The sequence below is a fragment of the Neovison vison genome, chromosome 4 (genome assembly GCF_020171115.1).
Source record: "Neovison vison isolate M4711 chromosome 4, ASM_NN_V1, whole genome shotgun sequence".
Classification (NCBI taxonomy): Eukaryota; Metazoa; Chordata; class Mammalia; order Carnivora; family Mustelidae; genus Neogale; species Neogale vison.
Genome location: NC_058094.1, coordinates 143,538,384 through 143,560,825, shown reverse-complemented (window position 1 = coordinate 143,560,825; position 22,442 = coordinate 143,538,384). Strand labels below are relative to the sequence as shown.

The 22,442-nt window shown below is 40.3% G+C and overlaps 1 protein-coding gene across 3 annotated transcripts in view; it reads left to right on the top strand.

Annotated features, from left to right (window-relative positions):
- The window catches only part of KMT2E (lysine methyltransferase 2E (inactive)), a 98,235-nt gene extending 75,793 nt beyond the window's left edge, over window positions 1-22,442 (top strand). For 2 of the 3 annotated variants that reach the window (XM_044245842.1, XM_044245841.1), the window contains 14 exons: window positions 1,266-1,530; window positions 2,482-2,580; window positions 11,744-11,908; window positions 12,217-12,525; window positions 14,907-15,161; window positions 15,321-15,465; window positions 15,913-16,163; window positions 16,539-16,595; window positions 16,744-17,307; window positions 18,333-18,619; window positions 19,437-19,525; window positions 19,629-19,754; window positions 19,912-20,009; window positions 20,836-22,442. In XM_044245842.1, the coding sequence (XP_044101777.1) occupies window positions 1,266-1,530; window positions 2,482-2,580; window positions 11,744-11,908; window positions 12,217-12,525; window positions 14,907-15,161; window positions 15,321-15,465; window positions 15,913-16,163; window positions 16,539-16,595; window positions 16,744-17,307; window positions 18,333-18,619; window positions 19,437-19,525; window positions 19,629-19,754; window positions 19,912-20,009; window positions 20,836-22,347 (4,222 nt within the window). In that variant the 3' untranslated portion in view covers window positions 22,348-22,442. The remainder of the gene's footprint in view (window positions 1-1,265; window positions 1,531-2,481; window positions 2,581-11,743; window positions 11,909-12,216; window positions 12,526-14,906; window positions 15,162-15,320; window positions 15,466-15,912; window positions 16,164-16,538; window positions 16,596-16,743; window positions 17,308-18,332; window positions 18,620-19,436; window positions 19,526-19,628; window positions 19,755-19,911; window positions 20,010-20,835) is intronic. The other variant, XM_044245843.1, reaches the window with a different exon arrangement.

The following is a 22,442-nucleotide window of genomic DNA, read 5'->3' as shown; positions in this document are numbered from 1 at the left end:
TTTGACTTGTACTAATCTTGAAAGTTAGTAAGGAACAGTATTAGGAACTTTGGAAAGTGAATTATTTTTATGGCGAACAAGTATTAATCTACTTGAAAACATGTCAAATGGGGGGCTTCTAGTGTTTTACTTAGGTTTGGGCATTTTGCCTGCATCCTGGAGAGAAACTAAATGGTGGTGGTAGGGATATGGAGGGCAGAGTTAAGAAGAGATGGAAGGTGTGAGCTTTGGACTCACACAGACCTGTACCATTTAGTAACTGTGCCACTTTGGACAAAGTGCTGAACCTCTCTGCATTTGAATATTCCCTGTATGGTGGAGGTAATAATTATCACTGTAGTGAAGATGAGAGATAGTGCAGTTATTTTTCAAGAGTCCATTTGAAAGAGGGAGTACTTCAGAGAGGCAAAGAAAAACATAACTCTACCCTTTTTCAGGGTGGCTTTTTTTTTTTAAATAAAGATTTTATTTATTTATTAGAGAGAGAGAGCATGAAAGGGGAGAAGGTCAGAGAGAGAAGCAGACTCTCCATGGAGCTGGGAGCCTGAGGTGGGACTCGATCCCAGCCAGGATCATGACCTGAGCTGAAGGCCAACTGAGCCACCCAGGAGCCCCTCAAGGTGGCTTTTTAAAGACAACTGGTTATCAAAGTCATTTCTTAAAGTATAAGACATAGTTAAGGTTTGGGACTACTGAAGTATATACCATTTTTGCCTTAATGTGAACCAAATGTATCGTTTCACTTACAAGGATTCAGTTTTAATTCACTGAGGTTTTTTTGTTTTTTGTTTTCCTCCTCTAAACCATCACTGGTTATCCTTATGATTGAAGGTCCAATTTCTATCAGAAATCAACTTCTAATGATTAATGCTTTTTTTTTTTTTTAAAAGATTTTATTTATTTATTTGACAGAGAGAGATCACAAGTAGGCAGAGAGGCAGGCAGAGAGAGAGAGGAGGAAGCAGGCTCCCTGCTGAGCAGAGAGCCTGATGCGGGACTCGATCCCAGGACCCTGAGATCATGACCTGAGCCGAAGGCAGCGGCTTAACCCACTGAGCCACCCAGGCGCCCCTGATTAATGCTTTTTAAATGAGGACAAAAAAACCTTCTTTTGTGATAGTTATGGGGAGTGCAAATTAGTGAAAAGTAAGGATTGCTTATTAAGTGGTAGTAGTAGCATGCAATTTTGCAGAGTTGCAGCTTAAAATGAATTAGAAAATTTTACAGTTTGTCTTGAATAAATATTGAACTGGTTATCTTTCCAGTAAGTACAAGGTGGACTGCGCATGCCTCAAAGAAAATCCAGAGTGCCCTGTTCTAAAACGTAGTTCTGAATCCATGGAAAACATCAACAGCGGTTATGAGACCAGAAGGAAAAAAGGAAAAAAAGAAAAGGATATTTCAAAAGAAAAAGATACACAAAATCAGAATATTACTTTGGATTGTGAAGGAACCACCAACAAAATGAAGAGCCCAGAAACTAAACAGAGAAAGCTTTCTCCACTGAGGCTATCAGTATCAAATAATCAGGTACTGAACTACGCTCTTCTGATTGTCAGCAGAAGTCAACAAAGGAACATAATTTGTCATATTTTAACCTCTTTATGTAAAATGGTTTAAATTTTTTAAGTTAGATCTATTGTTACTGGATGAAGTACTTAGAAACATAAAACACAAGTACAGAAGTTCTGCTAGAATTTGTGCAGTGTTCATTAAGCTCATTAAACAACTGAGCCAGCAGATCATTGCAGAATTGAATACAAGATTTTTCTATAACTGGGTGATTTAAAAACTTCTCCCAGATGGTATTGTCCTTATCTTAATAGTAAGTGTTCTTACTTAAAGTCTTAATTTCCTTTTTTTAAACATTTGGGACATAATTAAATCAATTCAATAAGGATGAGACAGAAGATTTTACAGAGAAAATACTCTTAACATGTAAGATCATTTTGGGGGATGAGTTTGGCCCATATGTCTGCCCTGCCAGGAAAGAGTTTCTTATATGCCCTCTACATAAATAGAAGTTAGGAGGTACCATTTAAAGTGAAAAATAAGGAATATTTCACTCCTCTCTAGTATCCCATTTTCCATAATTTAATACTTGAATTAACTTAATAATTTCCCTAAAGTTTTAAATTGAACATTTATTAAGCACTTGGAATCTCTAGGCACCAAGTTTTATGAAGTAATTTTATATGTTTATGTTTTGGGAAGAATGTAAACAGAAAGCTATGCTACCATATTTGACTTTGTGGGCTCTATTAATATTATGGACTAGAACTCTAAAACGCAAAATCATTTAATTTTGAAAAAAATTTTTAATTACAGCCAGTTTTAAGGTTCTGAAATGGATTTAAGTAGGCTTGTAATTTTTCTTTGTTGAATGCATTAGTTGTCATTTAAAGGTATTTTAATAGTTCAGTGTCCCTAGTTTGTAGATAGAATAGTAGTTTCTATAAAGCAGTCATTTCCATCTTTCAGGAACCAGATTTCATTGATGATATAGAAGAAAAAACTCCCATTAGCAATGAAGTAGAAATGGAATCAGAGGAGCAGATTGCAGAAAGGAAAAGGAAGATGGTAAGTTGGGAAGCCAGTAGCTGCTTCATGCTGTCTCTTGGGCTTACGACAACTTCTCTTTCCATAGATTGTTGTTGCCTTTAGGAAGGTTTTGACACTGTTCTTTATTAGGAAACATGTTAGCAAACATGATGTGCCACTGAGCATTTCTGTTTGACTTTGTTATTACCCTTCAAATAGAATGTATGACATTTAACATTTTTAAAGCTGAGAACTACTAATAAATTTTAATGCCAGAATTACTGTTCAAAATCTTTCATTAGCTAAATGTTCGTTTTCACTTCATAATTTAATGTAAAGCAAAAATGGAATTTTAAACCTTACACCACCACCAAATAAATGAGTTATGTAAAAAAAACCCCACTGTTTGGTAGCTACTATGTCTCTTTCTCATACTGGTATCACAAAATAAGGTTTTCATTAAAATGCGTTTGGTATTTATGTTCCTTGTTCTACTTTTTATACAGATATTTGCAAATAAATAATACAAGATATTTTATTAGAAATCCATGTTAATTTAGCAGTGGATATATATTATATAGGCCAGTTAAGTAAGTATTATGTATGGTATAGTTTACCCAAAGATTTGAAAATGACTTTACACACCGGTTAATGATCCTAATATGGGTGTTCCCCATTCCCTTTTACTTTATATGCTTCCTTGTTTCCTATCTGTGATTTTCACGCTGAATTCCATGGAATCTCAGGTGTCATACACTTAGTGTAGGGAGGGATAGGATCTTTGGAATTTGGTCATTGTAGGCCTACTTAAGGTAAGCCTGTTTCATTGCCTGGATGGTCATTCCTGTATCATTTCCTTGTTGACATTCGGAATTATGAGAGCAATGCAGAACTGTTTCACAGCCTTTGGATTTCAGAGGCACTGCTCTGAGGGTGTGATAGGGTGATACTAGAGATCAGAGACACAAAAAAACAGCTCTGTAGGAGAAAGTACTGAAGGAGTACCAGAAGGAGTCACCATGAACCCTTTTCAACATTTGATTTTATCTGAATTATCTATACCTACCCAAATCACCTGTGGCCCTCTCGTGACTAGATTTAAGTATTGGCCCATTCATTCTACAGTAGCCACAACAGTGTATTTGCACTAACCTGCAAAACCAATTTGGAGTATCACTGGTTTTTGGATGAGGCATGTGTCTGGTAGAAGGAACCTCTTTCACAGGTGACTTTAAGGGCTATAACAGCCACTTGGAAAAAATCACAAGATTTAAAAAAAGAAAAAGGTTTAATGCCCTTAAAATAGTTTTACTCATATTTCATTTTTTATAAAAGTTTTTGAGACTGTGGGGCTACTTTAAAAATACGTCTCTCTTTTAATGCTGAGAAAATCCATGAACTTAAGAACATCCTCATTTTCAGAACCCAGAAGAAAATAGAAATACCCTTTTGCTGATGGAACTTTGGACAGATAAAAATGCTTAGTTGGTCCATTTTTGGTCCTGATTTTACCTGTTTGAATGCTATGTTAATACAGGCAAATGCTTCGAATTCCATGTCCATTTGGGCATATTCATTTTAATGTCTGCCCAGTCTAAGGTTGCTTGTGCACAGCTAGGTATTTTTCATACAAGTAAAATGTGGAAAACCTGAAAAGTATCAGTGTTCAGAATTTGTCTGGTATTTTGAAGGGCTGTGAAACAAATACTTAAAAATCTTTGTTCCTTGACCTGTAGTTCTCAAAATCATTGCAGTGTTACTATTTCTAATGGTATATTTGCTTTGATATCTCAGTTACAGAATTTTTGGATATACTCATATAAGCAGAATGCAAAAGCATGCATCCTAGGATTCTTAAGCCAGTTTGGCAGGGTCTCCGCACCCCTGCCAACATATTAGTATTTGTGAGGAACAAAATATTTGGTTTTAAAAACTTAATATTAGCCGTTAGTGTCTGCCTTTTGTATTGGCTAGGTTAACATTAGTAGTTGGAAAGATTAAGGACAGCTCGTGAGAACCTCAGGTTAAAATGATTGAAATTTCCTTCTGTGAGAGGACAGACTTTAAATCATTGTGGATATAATAGGAGATTCTAGTTGTCTTGTATATTTATGAGATTGGGATATAAAAGGAGTTAGTCATACTCTGTCTGTAATGTCCAAATTCAAATATACTTTAGCCCATCCTTTCGTAGTATAGCTTGAACTGTACGAAACTGTTGATTCGACAGTCTTTACCTACATTAATGGCACTTGTTCTTTAAGATTTTACTTATTTGACAGAGACAGACAGACACAAGCAGGAGGAGTGGGAGAGGGAGACGTGGGCTTCCCACAGATCAGAGCCTCACATGCGGCTGGATCCCAGGACGCTGGGATCATGACCTGAGCTGAAGACAGACCCTTAATAACTGAGCCACCTGGGCGTCCCTAAATGGCAATTTCTTGAACAACCTAATATTTAACATTGTGTTCAGTCTCCCAAAAATTGCACCAGTGGATGTATTATTTTGTTGCTTGCTTGTTTCTTTTTGGTGAAGTTGGGAGATAAGACTGTGTCTCTGCCTTCAGGGGCATTTACAGAAACAATTATAGTACAACAGATGTGGTAATGGAAATATAAATCTGATAACCTTGAGCTGTGGTGGGGTTGAGGGCTGCTTAGAGACCATTCATGAAGTAGTGTTTATGATGGACCTTCACTGTAGGGTTGGAACAAGTACAGATTAGCGTGTAGCTAAACTGTATGGCACTGAGTGGAGAAATAGCCCATAGAGAAAATAGCCTGGAAGGGGTTATAAAAGTGATAAATCATACTTGGCTGGGATTATGGAGGGTGTTTTTGGGGGGAGCAGGGAGGTAAGCTTTGGTAGCAGATCACATGAAATGTTGAATGATAAAAATTCCATGGAAGACTATTCTAATTATTGTATGACTAGATACAAAGCTTTTTCCCCCCTTAAAAAGTTGTCACCTACCTACAAAAGCAAATTTGTGCCTAAATGGTATAAGAACTGAATAGATGGTTATTGACATTTCCTTTTAGCCGGTAAGATTTCTTACTTCTGCGGCAGTGGGTTGGAAATTGACTTTGGAGAATCTTAACAGTCAGCCCAGTTAAGCTGCAGAAGTTGAAATAGGGTAGGGAATCAACCTGATTCCAAAACCAGGGCACTACTGAGTGGACACCCCCAGGTACACTGTAGTTGGTATGGTGAGGGGTAAAGAGCGTGCAGCAGGGGGTTAGATACTGGGAAGCGCATTACATTTTGTTGAACTAACAAGTGATCAGTTTAAACATAAAGCTTTTGAAAGATTTAAATAAAAAAGGTGGCTTGCCACTCCAGATTTATAATGGCATGAGAAGAACTTCCTCAAGTATCTTCTTTTTTTTTTTTAAAGATTTTATGTATTTATTTGACAGAGAGAAATCACAAGTAGATGGAGAGGCAGGCAGAGAGAGAGAGAGGGAAGCAGGCTCCCTGCCGAGCAGAGAGCCCGATGCGGGACTCGATCCCAGGACCCTGAGATCATGACCTGAGCCGAAGGCAGCGGCCTAACCCACTGAGCCACCCAGGCGCCCCCTCAAGTATCTTCTGATTGATGTTTTCAAAATAATTTCTCGTGGCATTGTGGAAAGACTGTACCTTGGGGATATATAGTCTTGGTAATATTTGATGGTATATTTTAGTCAGATTGCTTACACTGGAATCCAGGGAAGGTGGTTCAGGAGGCCATCACAGTTTGGAGGATAGAGATTTAAGGAATGGGTGCATGGGTGGCTCAGTCTGTTAAGTGTCTGCTATTGGCTCTGGTCATGATCTCAGGGTCCTGGAATCGAGTTCTGAGTCAGGCTCCCTGCTCAGCAGGGAGTCTGCTTCTCCCGCTTCCTCTGCCCCTCCCATTTGTGCTTGCTTTCTTGCTCACCTGCTCTCAAATAAATGAAAAATAAAATCTTTAAAAAAAGAATTTTTAGGGGTGCCTGGATCGCTCAGTGGATTAAGCCTCTGCCTTCAGCTCAGGTCATGATCTCAGGGTCCTGGGATCGAGCCCCTCATTGGGCTCTCTGCTTGGTGGGAGCCTGCTTCCCCCCGCCTGCCTGCCTCTCTGCCTACTTGTGATCTCTCTCTGTCAAATAAATGGATAAAATCTTTTTTAAAAAATTGTAATTTTGTTAAATGGTATAGCCCCAGCTCCTAGGGGGAAGAAAAAACTGCCTGGCTTTATTAAAAAGTCCATGGTCAGTAAATGAACCTACTAAATATTTGTGGCAGCCATTCAAGTAGAGATATGGGTAAGCCCATAAGTGTGAATTTACCGAAGCTTCCTTATAGGTCAGAAAGTGTCCTGGAAGCCTTGTCAGTATGCAGAAATCTCCATCATTTTCTTATGCCTCATCCTTCACACCAGAAATTATTCCATAGAACTCAATATTTTCGGTGGGGAGGGCAGAAGAGCTCTGCAGCCAGTTAACAGTGCTTCAGTTTCCCAACTTCGAGTTTCCCAGTATACACACAGTGTGTTTAAAAACTTGAGAAACTCTGTTTGTGAAACCATTTCATAAACTTAGACACCCTTGCAAGTTTTTTGTGGTGATAACCTTTGATATCCTACAGATTTTTATTCGATGGTACAGGCATCCTAAGGGAAAAGACTAGAAAGAATCCTGTTGTTCCTAATGTTTCTAGGAAGTAACTTGACTTAGAAGATCACTTTAGAAGATGAGGAAGAAATTTTGATAGTAAGATATCATCAGGATTAACCTTGGCCAGAAAGTCATCTGATGATATGTGAAATGTATCACCCATCTGATCAACTTTCTCTCCTTATGACATGATTAAGTTTATGTCGGTTACTAGTTTTAATTTTCTTAGGTCCTCATTTTCTCTTTAGAGAGTTTAGGAATTGTGTTCTGAGTGATTACTGACATTAGGCTACTGAATAGCAAAAAGGGAACCCATGTATTTTTATCGGTATTCTGTTTAAACAAACTGAGGATCTTCAGCTTCACCTGCCTTGTAATAAACTCAGGATTCCCAAAGTCTTGCTAAAATACTTAATTCCGTGCTTTCACGCAACAGTGACATATGCTCTATGTAGTATATACACACTCCTTACTCATTTAACAAAATTGTGAGTGTTTGCTGTTTGCTAAGGACCACTGAAGGTACTAGGTGAAAAAGGCAGCCAGGTTCTGGAGAAAATTTCCTGGAGGATGGCATGCATGGAAATAAGAAACAGATCTCAAAGAGGAAGCAGTTCTGTGAGGATAAACTGAGTCATCATGTGGTAGAGAAGAAATGGGGATATTATTTTGGAATTATTCTGTTGGTAATCAGTAATCTTAACCATTTTTTAGAAGATTAATAAATTACTCTCTAACTCTTTTTCAAGAGGATAAGCCAAGTTATTTGAGTGAGGAATCTCTTTTTATTTCAAGGCTGTGGGTAGGGTAATTTGGCAGGCTGACCCTGCTGGTTCCCTTTCCTAAAAGGCAAGTTTTTTCATTTGAGAATCACTTTCTGCCCATTAGCAAGGTTAAAAAAACAAAAAAACAAAACAAAACAAAACTGTGTGTCCTTAGAGGTCTTCATTTTGTTTCCTTCTCAGTTCTCTCTCTCTCCTATGAGGTGCGTTGCCCTCTGTGCCCATGCTGTGGGTCAGCTTGTTTTTACTCAGTAAAAAAGTGCCAGTTATCTCTAATTATTAGGATGAATTATAAGTTTACTCAGTGGAGTTTCTTTTTTCAGTTGCCATATTGTATAAAACTTTAATATACTTTAATATGTGTTCTTTATTACGTGCCCTTGAACTATATGGACCTCACCGTTTATTGAAAGGAGGCTTAGACAAGATCTTCATAATCTCTTCCAAGTATATCAAGTAATATGGTTTCAAGACAGATTTGTCCTCCATTGTGTTTGTATATGGAAGCATGAAATTGGAATAAAAATACTCAAAATACCGACTCAAGTGATAAAATCCTGGAAAGGGATGTTAAGCAGACTTTCTTCTGCTTGCAGGAATTACAGTACTCTAGATTTGCTCTGTAAGACCATAAACTAAGGTACATTGAATAAAAGCAATGTTGATATCATCAGGGAGCCTTCGTAGGTTAGCATCCAATACTCCAGCATTAACAGTATGTCAAATGCTAATGTAGTATTCCTGAAAGGCAAACCTAATTCTAACTCTGTATCAGGTCTGTGATTGCTCAGCTCACAGAAAGCTGATTCTGAGGTTGGGTCACGGGCTTGGAATAAAGTCATGGTTACAGAACATGCAGGTCTTAGCACTAAGCCATATTTGAACAGTATCAAGCACAGATGTTGGGGTCTGCTGGGGTTAATTAGGATTCCTGAGATCTCTAATCCCCTGCACAAACTGTAGCTACCCCAGGCTATATGTAAACCTGGTTATTTTTCCATTAGGTCTGTAAAATAGACAAGTTTTCAATCACTAAATAGATACTGTGTATCTGATTATGTACTCAGTGCAATGGTGGAAACAAATGCTGAATGACATATGAAACTTGGAATTTAAAATGAAAGTAGACTGGTGTGCCTATGATTTTTTTCATGTAGAAAATCAAAGGTGTGCTTACATTTCCAACACTTGTGTTTTTTAAAGATGAGATTGTATTAAAAGGAATATGATGTCTTCAGTGCTTTCAGCTGACAGTTGTAGTAGACATGGGAAGAGTTACGCTTTATTTTGCTTTATGTAGTATTGGTGGTGGTTAACTGGAAAGAGTAAATTAGGAGCCAGAAAACTTGAATAATCATCATAGCTCTGCTTGTGAGCAAGTCATATAATGCACATGGGCTTTGGTTTCTTCAGCAGCACAGGACTAGATTTTTTTAAAGATCCTGACTAGTTCTAAAAGATTGAGTCATTTCTAAAATATTTTGACTGTCAGCTAATTGTATTGTTTACACGGAGTTCAGTATTTTTATTATTTCATGAGAGAAACAGCATGCACGTGTGTGCAAGCTGCGGGGTGGGGACGGCGGGAAAGGAGGGAGGGAGGGAGGGAGGGAACCTTAAGCAGGCTCCGTGCTCGGCGCAGAACCTAAAGGAGGGCTGGATCTCATGACACCCAGATCATGACATGGGCCAAAATCAAGAGTCAGATGCTTAACCGATGGTGCCACCCAAGGAACCGTGGGAGTTCAGTTTTTCATTGAATGAATTTGGTCTTTATTTCAAATAATTTTATCTTTGACCCTCACTCTAAACATGTAAAACAAGTGAATATTAACTATGTCAGATTTTTTTTCATAAATTCATACTTATCTTAAATGCTAGTAATATTTTATACATAAACTGATTCTTGCTAAGTTTATTTCTTCTGGAAAAATGTACTTTTTGTCAGATATATTTTAAAATTTTTCAAGAGAGAAAATAACCACAGTAGTTAACCCTTTCTCCCTCTTCACCCCCCTCCCCTGTTCAACAGGTGAAGCAGTTAGGAAAATAATTTTTTAATTACTCTGGATTTCTACATTTAGGATTTTAGAAAAGCCCTCATACAGAGATAGGGTTTTTTTAAAGAGCTATAAGATGAAGGGGTTTGAGTAAATTTCCAGTTCCGGTGTAAAGACCACTTTTGTCTATGCTGTTGATTTTAGTGCCAGTTAACCCATCCCACAGCAGGAGAAGTAAGGTACATACGTATGTATGTGCCCACAAACAAGCAGCCTTGCCTCTGTGGACCGGCTTCCTTACCTGTAGTACAAAGTGAGGATGATGGGTTTTGTAAGAGTGGCAAATTTGCAGGACGGCAATTTGTTGTGACTAACTAGAAGCTCAGCAGTATTGTCAGAGGAGTCTGCTGACAGACTGTTTCTGTCCCCATATTGAGTGTAAAAAAAAATGAAGAAAAGGGGATACCCACGTGGCTCAGTCAGTTAAGCGGCTGGCACTTGATTTCTGCTCAGGTCATCATATCAGGGTTCTGGGATTGAGCCCCACTTTGGGCTCCACGCTCAGCAGGGGAATCCTCTTGTGAATTCGCTCTCTTCTCCCTCATCTCCTCCCCTTCTCATGCACATGCTCTATCTGTAAATCTTCTTAAAAAAATGAATGAAAAAATACAGTAAGCAGTAGTTTCCCCAGTGTGTGGGTGTCTTAATGCTTAAACCTCTGCTGATAATGACTGGGACTAAAGCTCCAGTGTGGAGACAACCATGCAGCCCGAGCTTGAGATCTCAGCCCTTCTTCCCCCATCACTGACAGAAAAGGAGGAAAGCCAAATGGCTCGGAGACTCAGGAGCTGGTTCTCTTCATGTGGAGAACTGGACAGTCCATGGAAGTGCTTCCTGTTTCTGGTTGAAAGCTGAAGCACTTGCCAGGCCCACAAGGCCAAGGCTCTAGGTCTTGCTTTTAATATTCTCTCTCTAAAGAGAACTGAAGGTCAAAGGAACTATTGCTGTTCTTCAGTCCCTGCCTTAAACGTCTGCCTTAAACAGAGGGTAGAAGGATGCGTTGTAGGAACTCTGACAGAGGGCAAGAAAGCTCAAGTACAAATAATCACTCACAATTCGGGAATGCCATTTTCCAAGTGCTGTTGGCAAGCTGCACAGATATTTCCCAACTGAATTCAGTAACAGTTCAGTGAAGTGTAATTATTACTATCCACGTTTTGTAAGAGGCTCAGAAAGGTTAGTAACTAGGGTGGTTAAGTTGACTAGAGCCACAAAGATAGTGACTAGTACAGTCATAATTTGAACCCAGGACTTCACCCTGTAATACCCTGCCATGTATTAATAATGTATTCATTCCCTAAGTTTCTGTGAATGTGATCTTTTCAACATTCATTAACGTGGAAACTTTGAATCTTATTTTTAAAAGGGCTAACTTTCCTTTTATTCAGAAGGATTTTCAGATTGGAGTAAAGCAAGGTAGATTTTATGCCCCCCCCCCATTTTTTGGTTTTGCTTTATACTTATCTTTGACAGTCATCCAACCAGTATCCCTTTTATGAAATGTATTTGCAGTGACAGGGTTTCCTGAGATGTTTCCGACTCGGAAGGATCTCTAATGAATATGTCTCCCTTCCCCCCGCCCCACCAAGCTATCATCAGTAGAAATGTTTTGCTAACAACATCATAGAATTTATTTCTTAAATTTACAAGAACAGTTGGACTTTTGAATTTTACTTCAGTGCAGTGACATTTATTATGCCAATTTAAATTTTTTAGACAAGAGAAGAAAGGAAAATGGAAGCAATTCTGCAAGCTTTTGCCAGACTTGAAAAACGAGAGAAAAGAAGAGAACAAGCTTTGGAAAGGATCAGCACAGCCAAAACTGAAGTTAAAAGTGAATGTAAAGATGCACAGATTGTCAGCGATGCTGAAGTTATTCAGGTATCGTTATTCAGGTTTAGTTTTGTTTTCGTACTTAAGCACTTTCGGAGAAAATTGTCTCACCGATTTAGTTGCATCTGTAAAGAATTTTTAACGTGTTAGTAGCATTTTTCAAATTCTGAGAATTTAGACCTGAGATAAGAGATTCTATTTGCTTTGTTTTAGACTAAAAAAAGGTTAAATTAATTTATCAGAATTCATCAACTTGAGGAAATTAGCTTCTGAAGTTGATTAATGCTTTTAGATTTCAACTTGTTACTTATGTAAATGTTGTGTGCAAAGTTCCACTCTGTTGTATTTTGAATTAGGAACAAGCAAAAGAAGAAACTGCTAGCAAGCCAACCCCTGCCAAAGTGAATAGAACTAAACAGAGAAAAAGTTTTTCTCGGAGTCGGACTCACATTGGACAGCAGCGTCGGAGACACAGGACTGTCAGCATGTGCTCAGATATCCAGCCATCTTCTCCGGATATAGAAGTCACTTCACAACAGAACGATATTGAAAATACTGTACTTGCGATAGAACCAGAACCTGAAACTGCACTAGCAGAACTAATTCCCGAAACTGAAGTCCCAGCACTTACTAAATGTCCCGCGAAGTACCCTAAAACTAAGAAGGTAGGGCTCTCAGGAGCAGGGAAACTCTTCTCAGGAGAGTTATGTATAACGTTAAATATATCTGTGTTTTTAAGATTTAGTCTGTAACATAAGGAATAGAATAGAACAAGAGGCATAGTTTTTACCCTTAATAGTTTTTAGACTAGAACAAAAATCACAAAACAATAAAATCAGTTAATAAAAATGTTTGCACTGTTGTTACAAACAGAGTTAAAATGGTCAGTATATCAAGACTTCCTTTTGGAAATTACAAATCACAATGTAATGATTTTAATCATTTATCAAAATTCCTTTTTTTGCCTATCCTATGTACTAAATTTATACTTCACAGAAACAAATGGTTTTACATATGTTATCTTTTATTTTTTTACTTCCTACAGTTTTCACAATATAGGGAGATTGTAAGAATTAAATGTGAAGAAATTCCTGATTGCCATAAAGGGTAGTTTTCAAGTTTATTCATCTTTGAAAAACTGTTAAGACTTAATAAAGCAATTATAAGAAATTATTCACTGAGCTAAACCAGCCTGAATTTCACAGCTCAGAAATAACAGAGCATCCTTACGAAGCACCCCCAACCCCCAGTAGAATATAGTACAGTGGAGCATAGATAGCAAAGTGGTAATCCTTGGGCTCCTTTGGGGGGGAGGGGTTAGATCATAACTGGATTCTTCTTGTACACAAAATGTTTTGAAACTTTATCTTGTTCTTACCAGATTCAGCAGTTTGTAGGTACTGTGAAACCAAAACTATATTCAGTAAACATCTGGGATGAACCTGGGAGTATATTTTAATGGCGAGTCAGAGGGTTAGTTAGAGACTTAAGATCTAAACACAGTTCTAACTGGAAGGCTATACTCTTCCTCACTGCCCCATGGATTTGGAACAAGCCAGCCATCATTTGCCTTAACGAGGAGCAGTTTAAATGTATGTTAATTTGATAACTGTCAAACAATGAGCAGTTATTTTTGCCTACTTTGAAACGACAAAAAACAGTTGCAACTTTTCTTTGTAACATAGTGAAAAAAACTCACGTTTTAAAAGAGAAGCTACTTTCTCAACTACAGATACAACATAATTCTGCCTTTTAGTTTTAAATGGCTTAGTTATGGTGGTGTTATCAATTTATTTCAATTCCTGGTCAAGAGATGTAGACTTCACTCCCATCTGATTCTCTAAAAGAGCCTCCTGTGCCACAGGTTTTGTTGATGGTATTCCATTCTTTTAAACATACTGTTCAAGCATAAAAGTATCAAGAATGATTTCCCCTAATGTGAAGGCTTCATTCAGTGTAAGAAGACATAGTACCTACTCTGCCAGATACTGTGCTACTTGAAGAGCTTTATAAATATTTAGCTCTTTCAATCCTCAAAATAATCCTGTTTGTATAGCTAGTTTCTATTATGACCTTTCTTTTACAGATAAAGACTGAGATGTAGAGAAGTCACGGTGTGAGTGGCAAAGCCAGGATTCCTACCCAGGCAGCCTGGCTGCAGACTCCATGAGCTTTCTCTTTGTCCAGGATATGCAGTTGTACATACACTGGGGCGGGGAGGCGGTGGCGGGAGAAGACAAAAAGATGCTAGAATGTTTTAATGATTATCACTGGAAGACAGTCGGTAGATTATTTTTTTCACTGTGTGTGTATCTGTGTGTGAGAATGCATATATTACTTCAAGTACTTTTTTTTTTTTTTAGAACAAATTAGAGTAAAAATAACAAGAATATCATTTGATTACCAGATAGAAAAATATGAATGCCCACACAGCAAACAAAATGTGCTTGTGCTGACAGATGTAATCCTTATTTCTGTGCCCATTACAATTGCTTTATTAAATAACTGTAACCAGCCTACAAAAAAAAAGTGAGTAGTAGGATCCAGGTATATTCATAACAAATAAAGTCTAAATTACATACACTGTAGATAAAAATAAATAAACAGAATTAATATAAAAAGGGCTATGTAAATTTTAAAGCAGGGTTTTTAATGCTGACACTTTTTTTTTAATGTATATGCATTGATCTCATCATTGGAGATTCTGATAGGCAGCCAGGGTACAAAAACACTGCAAAAAACCAGATTCTTCTTACACAATGATAACAGAAGTAATAACAAACCTAAATTTAATGTTTGTGTTTATAAAATAGTACTGAAGTCTCTTAGACCTTGCTGTTTTACAAAAGGTACCATATGTTTTCTTCCTGGAAGAGTACTGTTGTATACAAAATTTTAGAAGTAAGGGAAGTTAACCAAAGAAATGTAATGATTACCCAGTGTATCATTTTGGATAATCTATCAATTTCAAATTTGGTATCAGAATGTTCAGTAGGACAATCTGTGCAATTATATATAGAGTGATCCAACTTTTTCTTTTCTCTAGCACTTGGTCAATGAATGGTTAAGTGAGAAGAATGAGAAGACAGGAAAACCTTCAGACAGCCTTTCAGAAAGGCCTCTGCGCATAACTACAGATCCTGAGGTGTTAGCTACCCAGCTCAATTCCTTACCAGGCCTGGCCTACAGTCCACATGTGTACTCCACTCCTAAGCACTATATTCGATTTACTTCACCATTCCTTTCTGAAAAAAGGAGAAGAAAAGAACCTACTGAAAACATTTCAGGCTCATGCAAGAAGGTAAACCATTCTTTGGATATAAAAATCTAGGAATAGCTAAGTGCCAGTCTCTTTCCTTACTACATCCCTGTTGGTGAAGTGCTTTCAGAATCAGCTCTACATTTATAGGCTGTGTGAAGAGCTACAAACTGATTCCTATTCATTTGTTATATATTTCAGCGATGGTTGAAACAAGCCTTAGAAGAGGAAAACTCAGCAATTTTACATAGATTTAATTCACCCTGTCAAGAAAGATCCAGAAGTCCTACCGTCAATGGTGAAAGTAAAAGTCCACTACTACTAAATGATAGCTGTTCCCTTCCAGGTAGAATTTCTTTTCAGTGTTGTTTTAGTTTGAAGAATGTGGTAGGATGTATACAGCTTGTATAACAGACACATTCTAGTTGTTACATGCTTTATGAAAGAAGCATTTTGTTATTTTTTTCAGTCCTCTAATTTTTTGTTTGAAGATAAACATGAAAATTTGCAGTACCCTATATGCTGGGGCTTATGGTTGAATTTTTGGGCTGCTTCTCAGATCGAAAAGACCTCTCCTGTAGGCACTTTGGCAAGATAATTCATGTTATAGTAGTAAAATTAACTCGTGGGGGTGGGGAGAGCTTGTTTCATGTTAGTAGTATCTTTGAAAACCCTGAAATTTAGTTTGGGGGTGAAATTCATAATTACTATTGTTGATGTTTTGACCTTGCCCAGAATACAGAATGTAGCAAATACCAGCAGTATAATGTCTGAATTATTATTTCGCCAACAGATCTAACTACACCACTAAAAAAACGAAGACTTTATCAGTTGCTAGATTCTGCTTACTCTGAAACCTCCACACCTACTCCTTCACCGTATGCTACACCGACTCACACAGATATTACTCCCATGGACCCATCATTTGCCACTCCTCCACGGGTAAAATCAGATGATGAAGCCTGCAGAAATGGTTATAAGCCCATATATTCACCAGTTACCCCAGTAACTCCTGGCACACCAGGAAATACCATGCACTTTGAGGTGAGAAATTTAAATGGGGAAAAGACAACCTATGGGGATGGTACTTAACAGCTCCCACCGCCCCCAAACTACTGTGGTTTGAGTAGGAAGAAAACATTTTTAAGAAACCAAGAGAGTAAATTTGCAATGTGCATTGATGTGAATTTAAACTTCTACATTTTTATTAAAATGAGCATAACTTGGATATTACTGATACTTGGTTTCAGACCGAACGGCTCTGTGTGTGTGTGTATCAAACTGACCTTAAGGCAGAGATTTTACAGGGGGAATGGAAATATAAGTTTAAAACCAAAGTCTGTGTAATAGTTTGGATTTCTGTGAATATCATGGATTTATAGATCTTAATTTTCAGTTCTCCTTATTTATTTTATACAGAATATTTCTTCCCCAGAAAGTTCTCCAGAAATTAAGAGACGCACTTATAATCAAGAGGTAAGGAGTTACTCAGAAAGAGTATTTAAATTGGTGACATTTTCCTATTACCATTATTTTGGTTAAATTATTTGGAGATCTTAAAATAGTAAACAGTCTCAAGATGCGGTTATTTGTGTAATTTTTTTTGTTTTAACTCGTTAAACAGGGATATGATCGATCTTCAACCATGATAACATTGGGGCCTTTTAGAAATTCTAATTTAACTGACCTTGGTCTGCAAGAAATAAAGACTATCGGTTATACCAGCCCTCGCAGTAGGACTGAAGTCAACAGGCAGTGCCCTGGAGAAAAGGAGTCTGTGTCCGACCTTCAACTGGGACTCGAGGCAATCGAGCAGACTGCCTTACACAAAACCATGGAACCACCTACACATGACAGGACTGATCCTAACAGCCAGCTGGAGTCTGCTCACTCTGGACGGGGCACAGTGTATTCTTCCTGGGTAAAGAGTCCTGACAGAACAGGAGTTAACTTCTCAGTAAACTCTAACTTGAGGGACCTGACGCCCTCACATCAGTTGGAGGTTGGAGGAGGCTTCCGAATAAGTGAGTCAAAATGCCTGATGCAGGATGATACTAGAGGCATATTTATGGAAACACCTGTGTTTTGTACTTCAGAAGATGGGCTTGTTTCTGGTTTCGGACGGACTGTTAATGACAATTTGATCGACGGAAGTTGCACACCCCAGAATCCACCACAAAAGAAAAAGGTTACAAATTTAACGATTTTAGTCCTTTTAATAGTGTCTTTTTCATACTACTTCTGAGGGTTATTAGCAGTTATGTGTTATGTAAGGCATTCATACTCCAGGAATTCAAGTTAAATTTGTGTTATGTATACTTTAAAACCTTTTGTAGATGCTCAATTAGAAAATGCAGAGAAGTAGAACATTCTAGTGATGTGGAAAATGCTTACAAGCAGTTTCAGAAATCGAAACCTCAAGATGATTTATTTCACTGAAAGAGTAACTTCAAGATAACCACTTCCTAGCCAAATAAAGAGAGTTAAATAATACTTGTGTTCTTAATATCCTTATTTTATGTAGAACAGGCAGCCTTGTATTGGAGAAATGCTTCTTTCTTCATCCATAATATCTATAGTATTTAGGCTGTGGATATGAGTATTTTGAAAAGTGTTCTGTAAATAATTGTAAGTTTCCTGACTTACCACCATTCTTTGGTTGGCAGCAGACATACTGAGACAATTAGAATGCCTTACTTCAGCAGAGAAATGGAATGAACTACGACACTTATTTTATTTGTTAATGGGCTTATTGCTTTGCAAGTCAAAGAATTTTAGTGATGTGTGCTTTTAATTTTTGTAACAGAGTCCAGTTGGCAACTTTGTGGGAAGCAATGTAGTATAGTGGAGAGAGCACGGGCTTTCAAGTAAGACCTAGGTTCGAATCCCGGCTCCAACACTCACCAGCTGTGTGACCTTGAGTGAGTGAGTTACTCAATTTCCTCATCTGTAAAATGGGGATGATAATATACCTATTTCATAGGGTTGTTGTGAGGATTAAATGAGATAATGTATGTAAATCATCTAAATACAATGCCTGGCATATACTAGGCATTGGTAATTGTTAATTATTCTTATTTGTTCAAAATCAAATTATTTTACATAATTTTCCTAATGTAAATATAGTAATTCTCTTTAGAAAAAAAAATAGATTGACTCTGACATACAAAACAAGAATAAAAGATTTGCTTTTCCTTCACTTTCTCGCTCAAGGTCTCTCTATTAGAGTACCGTAAAAGACAGCGGGAAGCCAGGAAGAGTGGCTCGAAGGCCGAGCACTTTCCACTGGTTAGTGTGTCACCTCACGCAAGCGGCAACTCAAGCAACAGTGGTGACGGGTGTGGCAACAGGAGCGAAAGCGGGGAGCAGCTAGAAAGCACCGCTAGCCTGCCGTTACCAACACCAGCTACCGTTTATAGTGCGACTTCGGAAGAAACCAGCAATAACTGTCCTGTTAAGGAAGCTTCTGCCAATGAGAAGAACGACCCGGAAGTTCAGTGGTAAGCCTGTCTAAAAGAGCTCATTGCTAACTTTAGAACTCCGAGTAGTACACCTTATAATTAAAGTAGTCTCTGTTCTTTATCGTCCAGGCAGGATCTTTTCTGTAGCTGATTGTGACCGCAGCTAGATCTAGAAAGGTCTGAAGTATGCTGTTCTGCAAAGCACAAGCTTTGGGTGGCGAACTCTCTTCCTGTTTGTCATCATTACCCCAGTTCTAAGGAGAGAGATGTTTGCGGTCCTAATTTTGAGCGATTTCTCCTTGCTGATAGGCTTTAAATCCGCTCTGTATTTGCCTATGTTAAGGGTCCACTGTTTTTCGATTTTTTCATAATATCCCTCTCCAGAGAACTTTTATTGTAGTCTGTATCCTGCCTGCGATTTCCTTAGATCCCTAACCAGTTACAAAAGAAGAACCAGGTTTTAGTATTTCTTCAGTGGGAACAGCAAAAGCTGGATATGGGATGGGTCTTGGCAAAGGGCAGAAGGGCTCATTCACTTCCCTCTTGGGTCCCCTTCCCCCCCTGAGCGCATCCCACTAGCCTTACAGTGCAGACACAGGCTCACCTGTGAAGGGTGTATCTGGTGCCTGCCATGACATTCTGGGTGTGGATGCACTTCAGCCCCCCCACCCCTCTCCCACCAAGAAATTGCTTAAGACAAAGGACTGGAGTCTGGCTACTTTCAAAGCTTTACACCTGAGTATTTTCCCAGCAGAGCAAAAGCCTTGGTCTGAGAGGACATGTTGACCATCAAGGACAAAGACTAATCTAGCTGGCAGTAGCTTCCTTGAATTGAATGTATGATTTTATGTTCAAGGACTGCTTCAACCTCAGTGGAGCAAGTGAGAGAAAGGAGTTACCAGCGAGCACTACTTCTCAGTGATCACCGAAAAGATAAAGACAGTGGTAAGTGAGCTTGTTCCTTTTCCCAGAAGTGGAGCCAGCTAATCCCTGTGCACCCTCATTCTTTGCGGTTCTAATGTTCTCTTTGGGTCTGCTTCATCTCTAGGGGGAGAGTCACCATGTGTCCCATGTTCACCGAGTCATGTTCCGTCTTCACCTTCATCTCATTCAAATCACATTCCCCAGTTGCAACCCAAGGGCCCAGTCCCTCCTTTCAGTGAACTTATGGAAGGTCAGTAAGCAGATGACCTATCGTGGTTATTGTTTTAAAAACCTTTTTGAATCAGCAAGGAGAGTACCTTTCTACAGAGTTGGGCTGAATAATGTTAGTGCAAGGCAGTGCTGGTCGCGCAATGTTCCATTCACTCCAGCTTTCTTCTGCTTTACAGATCCTGACCCTGAAAATGCAGAGCCCTTGACTACAAGTGAATGTCCATCCCCAGACACCTCTCAAAACACTTGTAAAAGCCCTTCAAAAATGAGCAAGGTAATAAAATTGACCTTGGAACATGGCCGTTCAGGAATGGCGGCGCTCACATGCACGTGGAGATCTCTCCTGCCATCCCAAGCGTCACTTTGCTATTTTTGGACACTTTGGCATCACACGGTCTAACGTGCTCACTGCTCTTCCGTCCTTTACATTTTCTCCTGGAGGTCCACCTCTGTCACCCCAGGAAATGCAGTCTTTTCATACAGTTCTGGACCACGCGGTCTGTTCTCTAAAAACAAAAGGTCAGATGACACGTGTTGAGAAGAAATGCTCTGGCCATCCTGATTCAGGAAGAGGGGCCGGTCTCGTGTGGCGGCAGGAGCTGCACAAACTAAGGACGAGGGGTGCGAGACTGGTGCTCTTTTTTCCGTTTATTTGACATCACTTACACTGACGTGTCTTATACTTGGATTGTTCATGTCTGAACAACGTTAAGAGATGTTTCATGTCAGAACAGTTGGGGTGAGCACGTTCATTTACTCAGACTGGGTGATAGGTTGGTGCAGCAGGTTCCGTTACGGAATTGAAACTTGCTCAGTGAATTCTTTCAGAATAAGCCTCAAAAGCAGGTTGGATCACTGAGGGGAAAAAGGCAAATGGACCGTTCTCTCCTTAAACTTGTCTTCCAGAAAAATTAATCCACAGAATCTGGTGGAAGCTTAGCACCAGAACTCGGTAGACTAGTGAAAAAGCTGCCCTTGCAGGATTCCACGCCTCTGCGATGGACCTCCCCAGTCCACCTTACCCGCTTCCCCTTTCTAAAGTGAACCCCGAAGTGCCGTTCGTACCCCTGGTAACGGACGGATTCGTTTTCTCTCCACAGCCCGCGTCCCCGGGACCCGTACCTCCTGTTCAGCCGCATGGGAAAATAGCCACAAAATCCGAGTCCCACTGGGAGGCCGCAGCTGCCACGTCGGAGGTGGAGAACGGGGTGCACCTGAAAGCAGAGCTCCCCCAGAAGCAGCTGTTAAACAGCACCCAAGCACTTCCAAAGAACCCCCCTCCTCAGCCGCTCGCTCGAAGCTCCGTCGAGCAACTTGCACAGAAGCTGCCTTCGGCGCCGGTCAAGTTGCACTGTCCTCCGTCCCCTCATGTAGAAAATCCTCCCAAGTCCTCGACACCCCACCCGCCTGTGCAGCACGGGTATCTCTCGCCAAAGCCCCCTTCCCAGCAGCTAGGCTCGCCCTACAGGCCTCATCATGCACAGTCGCCTCAAGTGGGAACACCTCAGCGAGAGCCTCAGAGAAATTTCTACCCAGCAGCACAGACCCTTCCGGCCAGTACTCCGCCGGCCCCGTCGGGAGCACTGTTCACGCAGACGCCCTCAGGACAATCTTCGGCGACCTACAGTCAGTTCACCGCCCCCAGTCTGAGCAGCACGGCACCGCCCCCTCCGCCCCCACCGCCCCCTTCTTCCTCGTCTTACTATCAGAACCAGCAGCCCTCTGCCAACTTTCAGAATTATAATCAGCTTAAAGGTAGTCTTTCCCAACAGACTGTGTTTGCGTCAGGACCAAATCCAGCACTTCCGGGCGGCGGCAGCCAGCAGCCGGCTCCAGGCCACCACGTCACTCCGGGGCATTTCTTGCCTTCTCCGAACGCTCCTCTTCACCATCAAACTGCTGCTGCTGGGGTGCCCCCCCCGCCCCCCCCGCCCCCGGCCCCAGGGCCACACCTCGTGCAGCAGCCCAGCTCCCATCAGCAACACACTGTCGCTCATGTCGTAGGGCCTGTTCACGCGGTCACCCCCGGGTCCCACATTCATTCTCAGACTGCTGGACACCATTTGCCACCACCCCCTCCACCTCCCGGTCCTGCCCCTCATCACCACCCGCCACCCCATCCTTCCACGGGACTCCAAGGTCTACCAGCACAACACCAGCATGTGGTCAGTTCGGCACCCCCCCCACCCCCGCCGCCGCCACCTTCCAGTGTCTTGGCTTCCGGGCACCATACCACCTCTGCTCAAGCCTTACACCATCCACCTCCTCAAGGACCTCCACTCTTCCCTGCGAGTGCTCATCCAGCCGTACCACCGTATCCCTCCCAAGCCACACATCACACCACTCTGGGACCGGGACCCCAACACCAGCCTTCTGGAACAGGGCCACATTGTCCATTACCAGTCGCAGGTCCTCATCTCCAGCCCCAAGGACCAAACAGTATTCCAACACCTACTGCTTCAGGGTTCTGTCCTCACCCTGGCTCTGTGGCCCTGCCACATGGGGTTCAAGGACCTCAGCAGGCATCTCCCGTGCCTGGACAGATTCCAATTCACAGAGCACAGGTGCCACCAACATTTCAGAACAATTACCATGGTTCGGGGTGGCATTAAAATGGACTCCAAAAACATTTTTTAAAATGTTCTGTAAGATAAACTGTATATTTCATATGTACCTATTAAGGTACTTTTTAAAGCTTGTACATGAA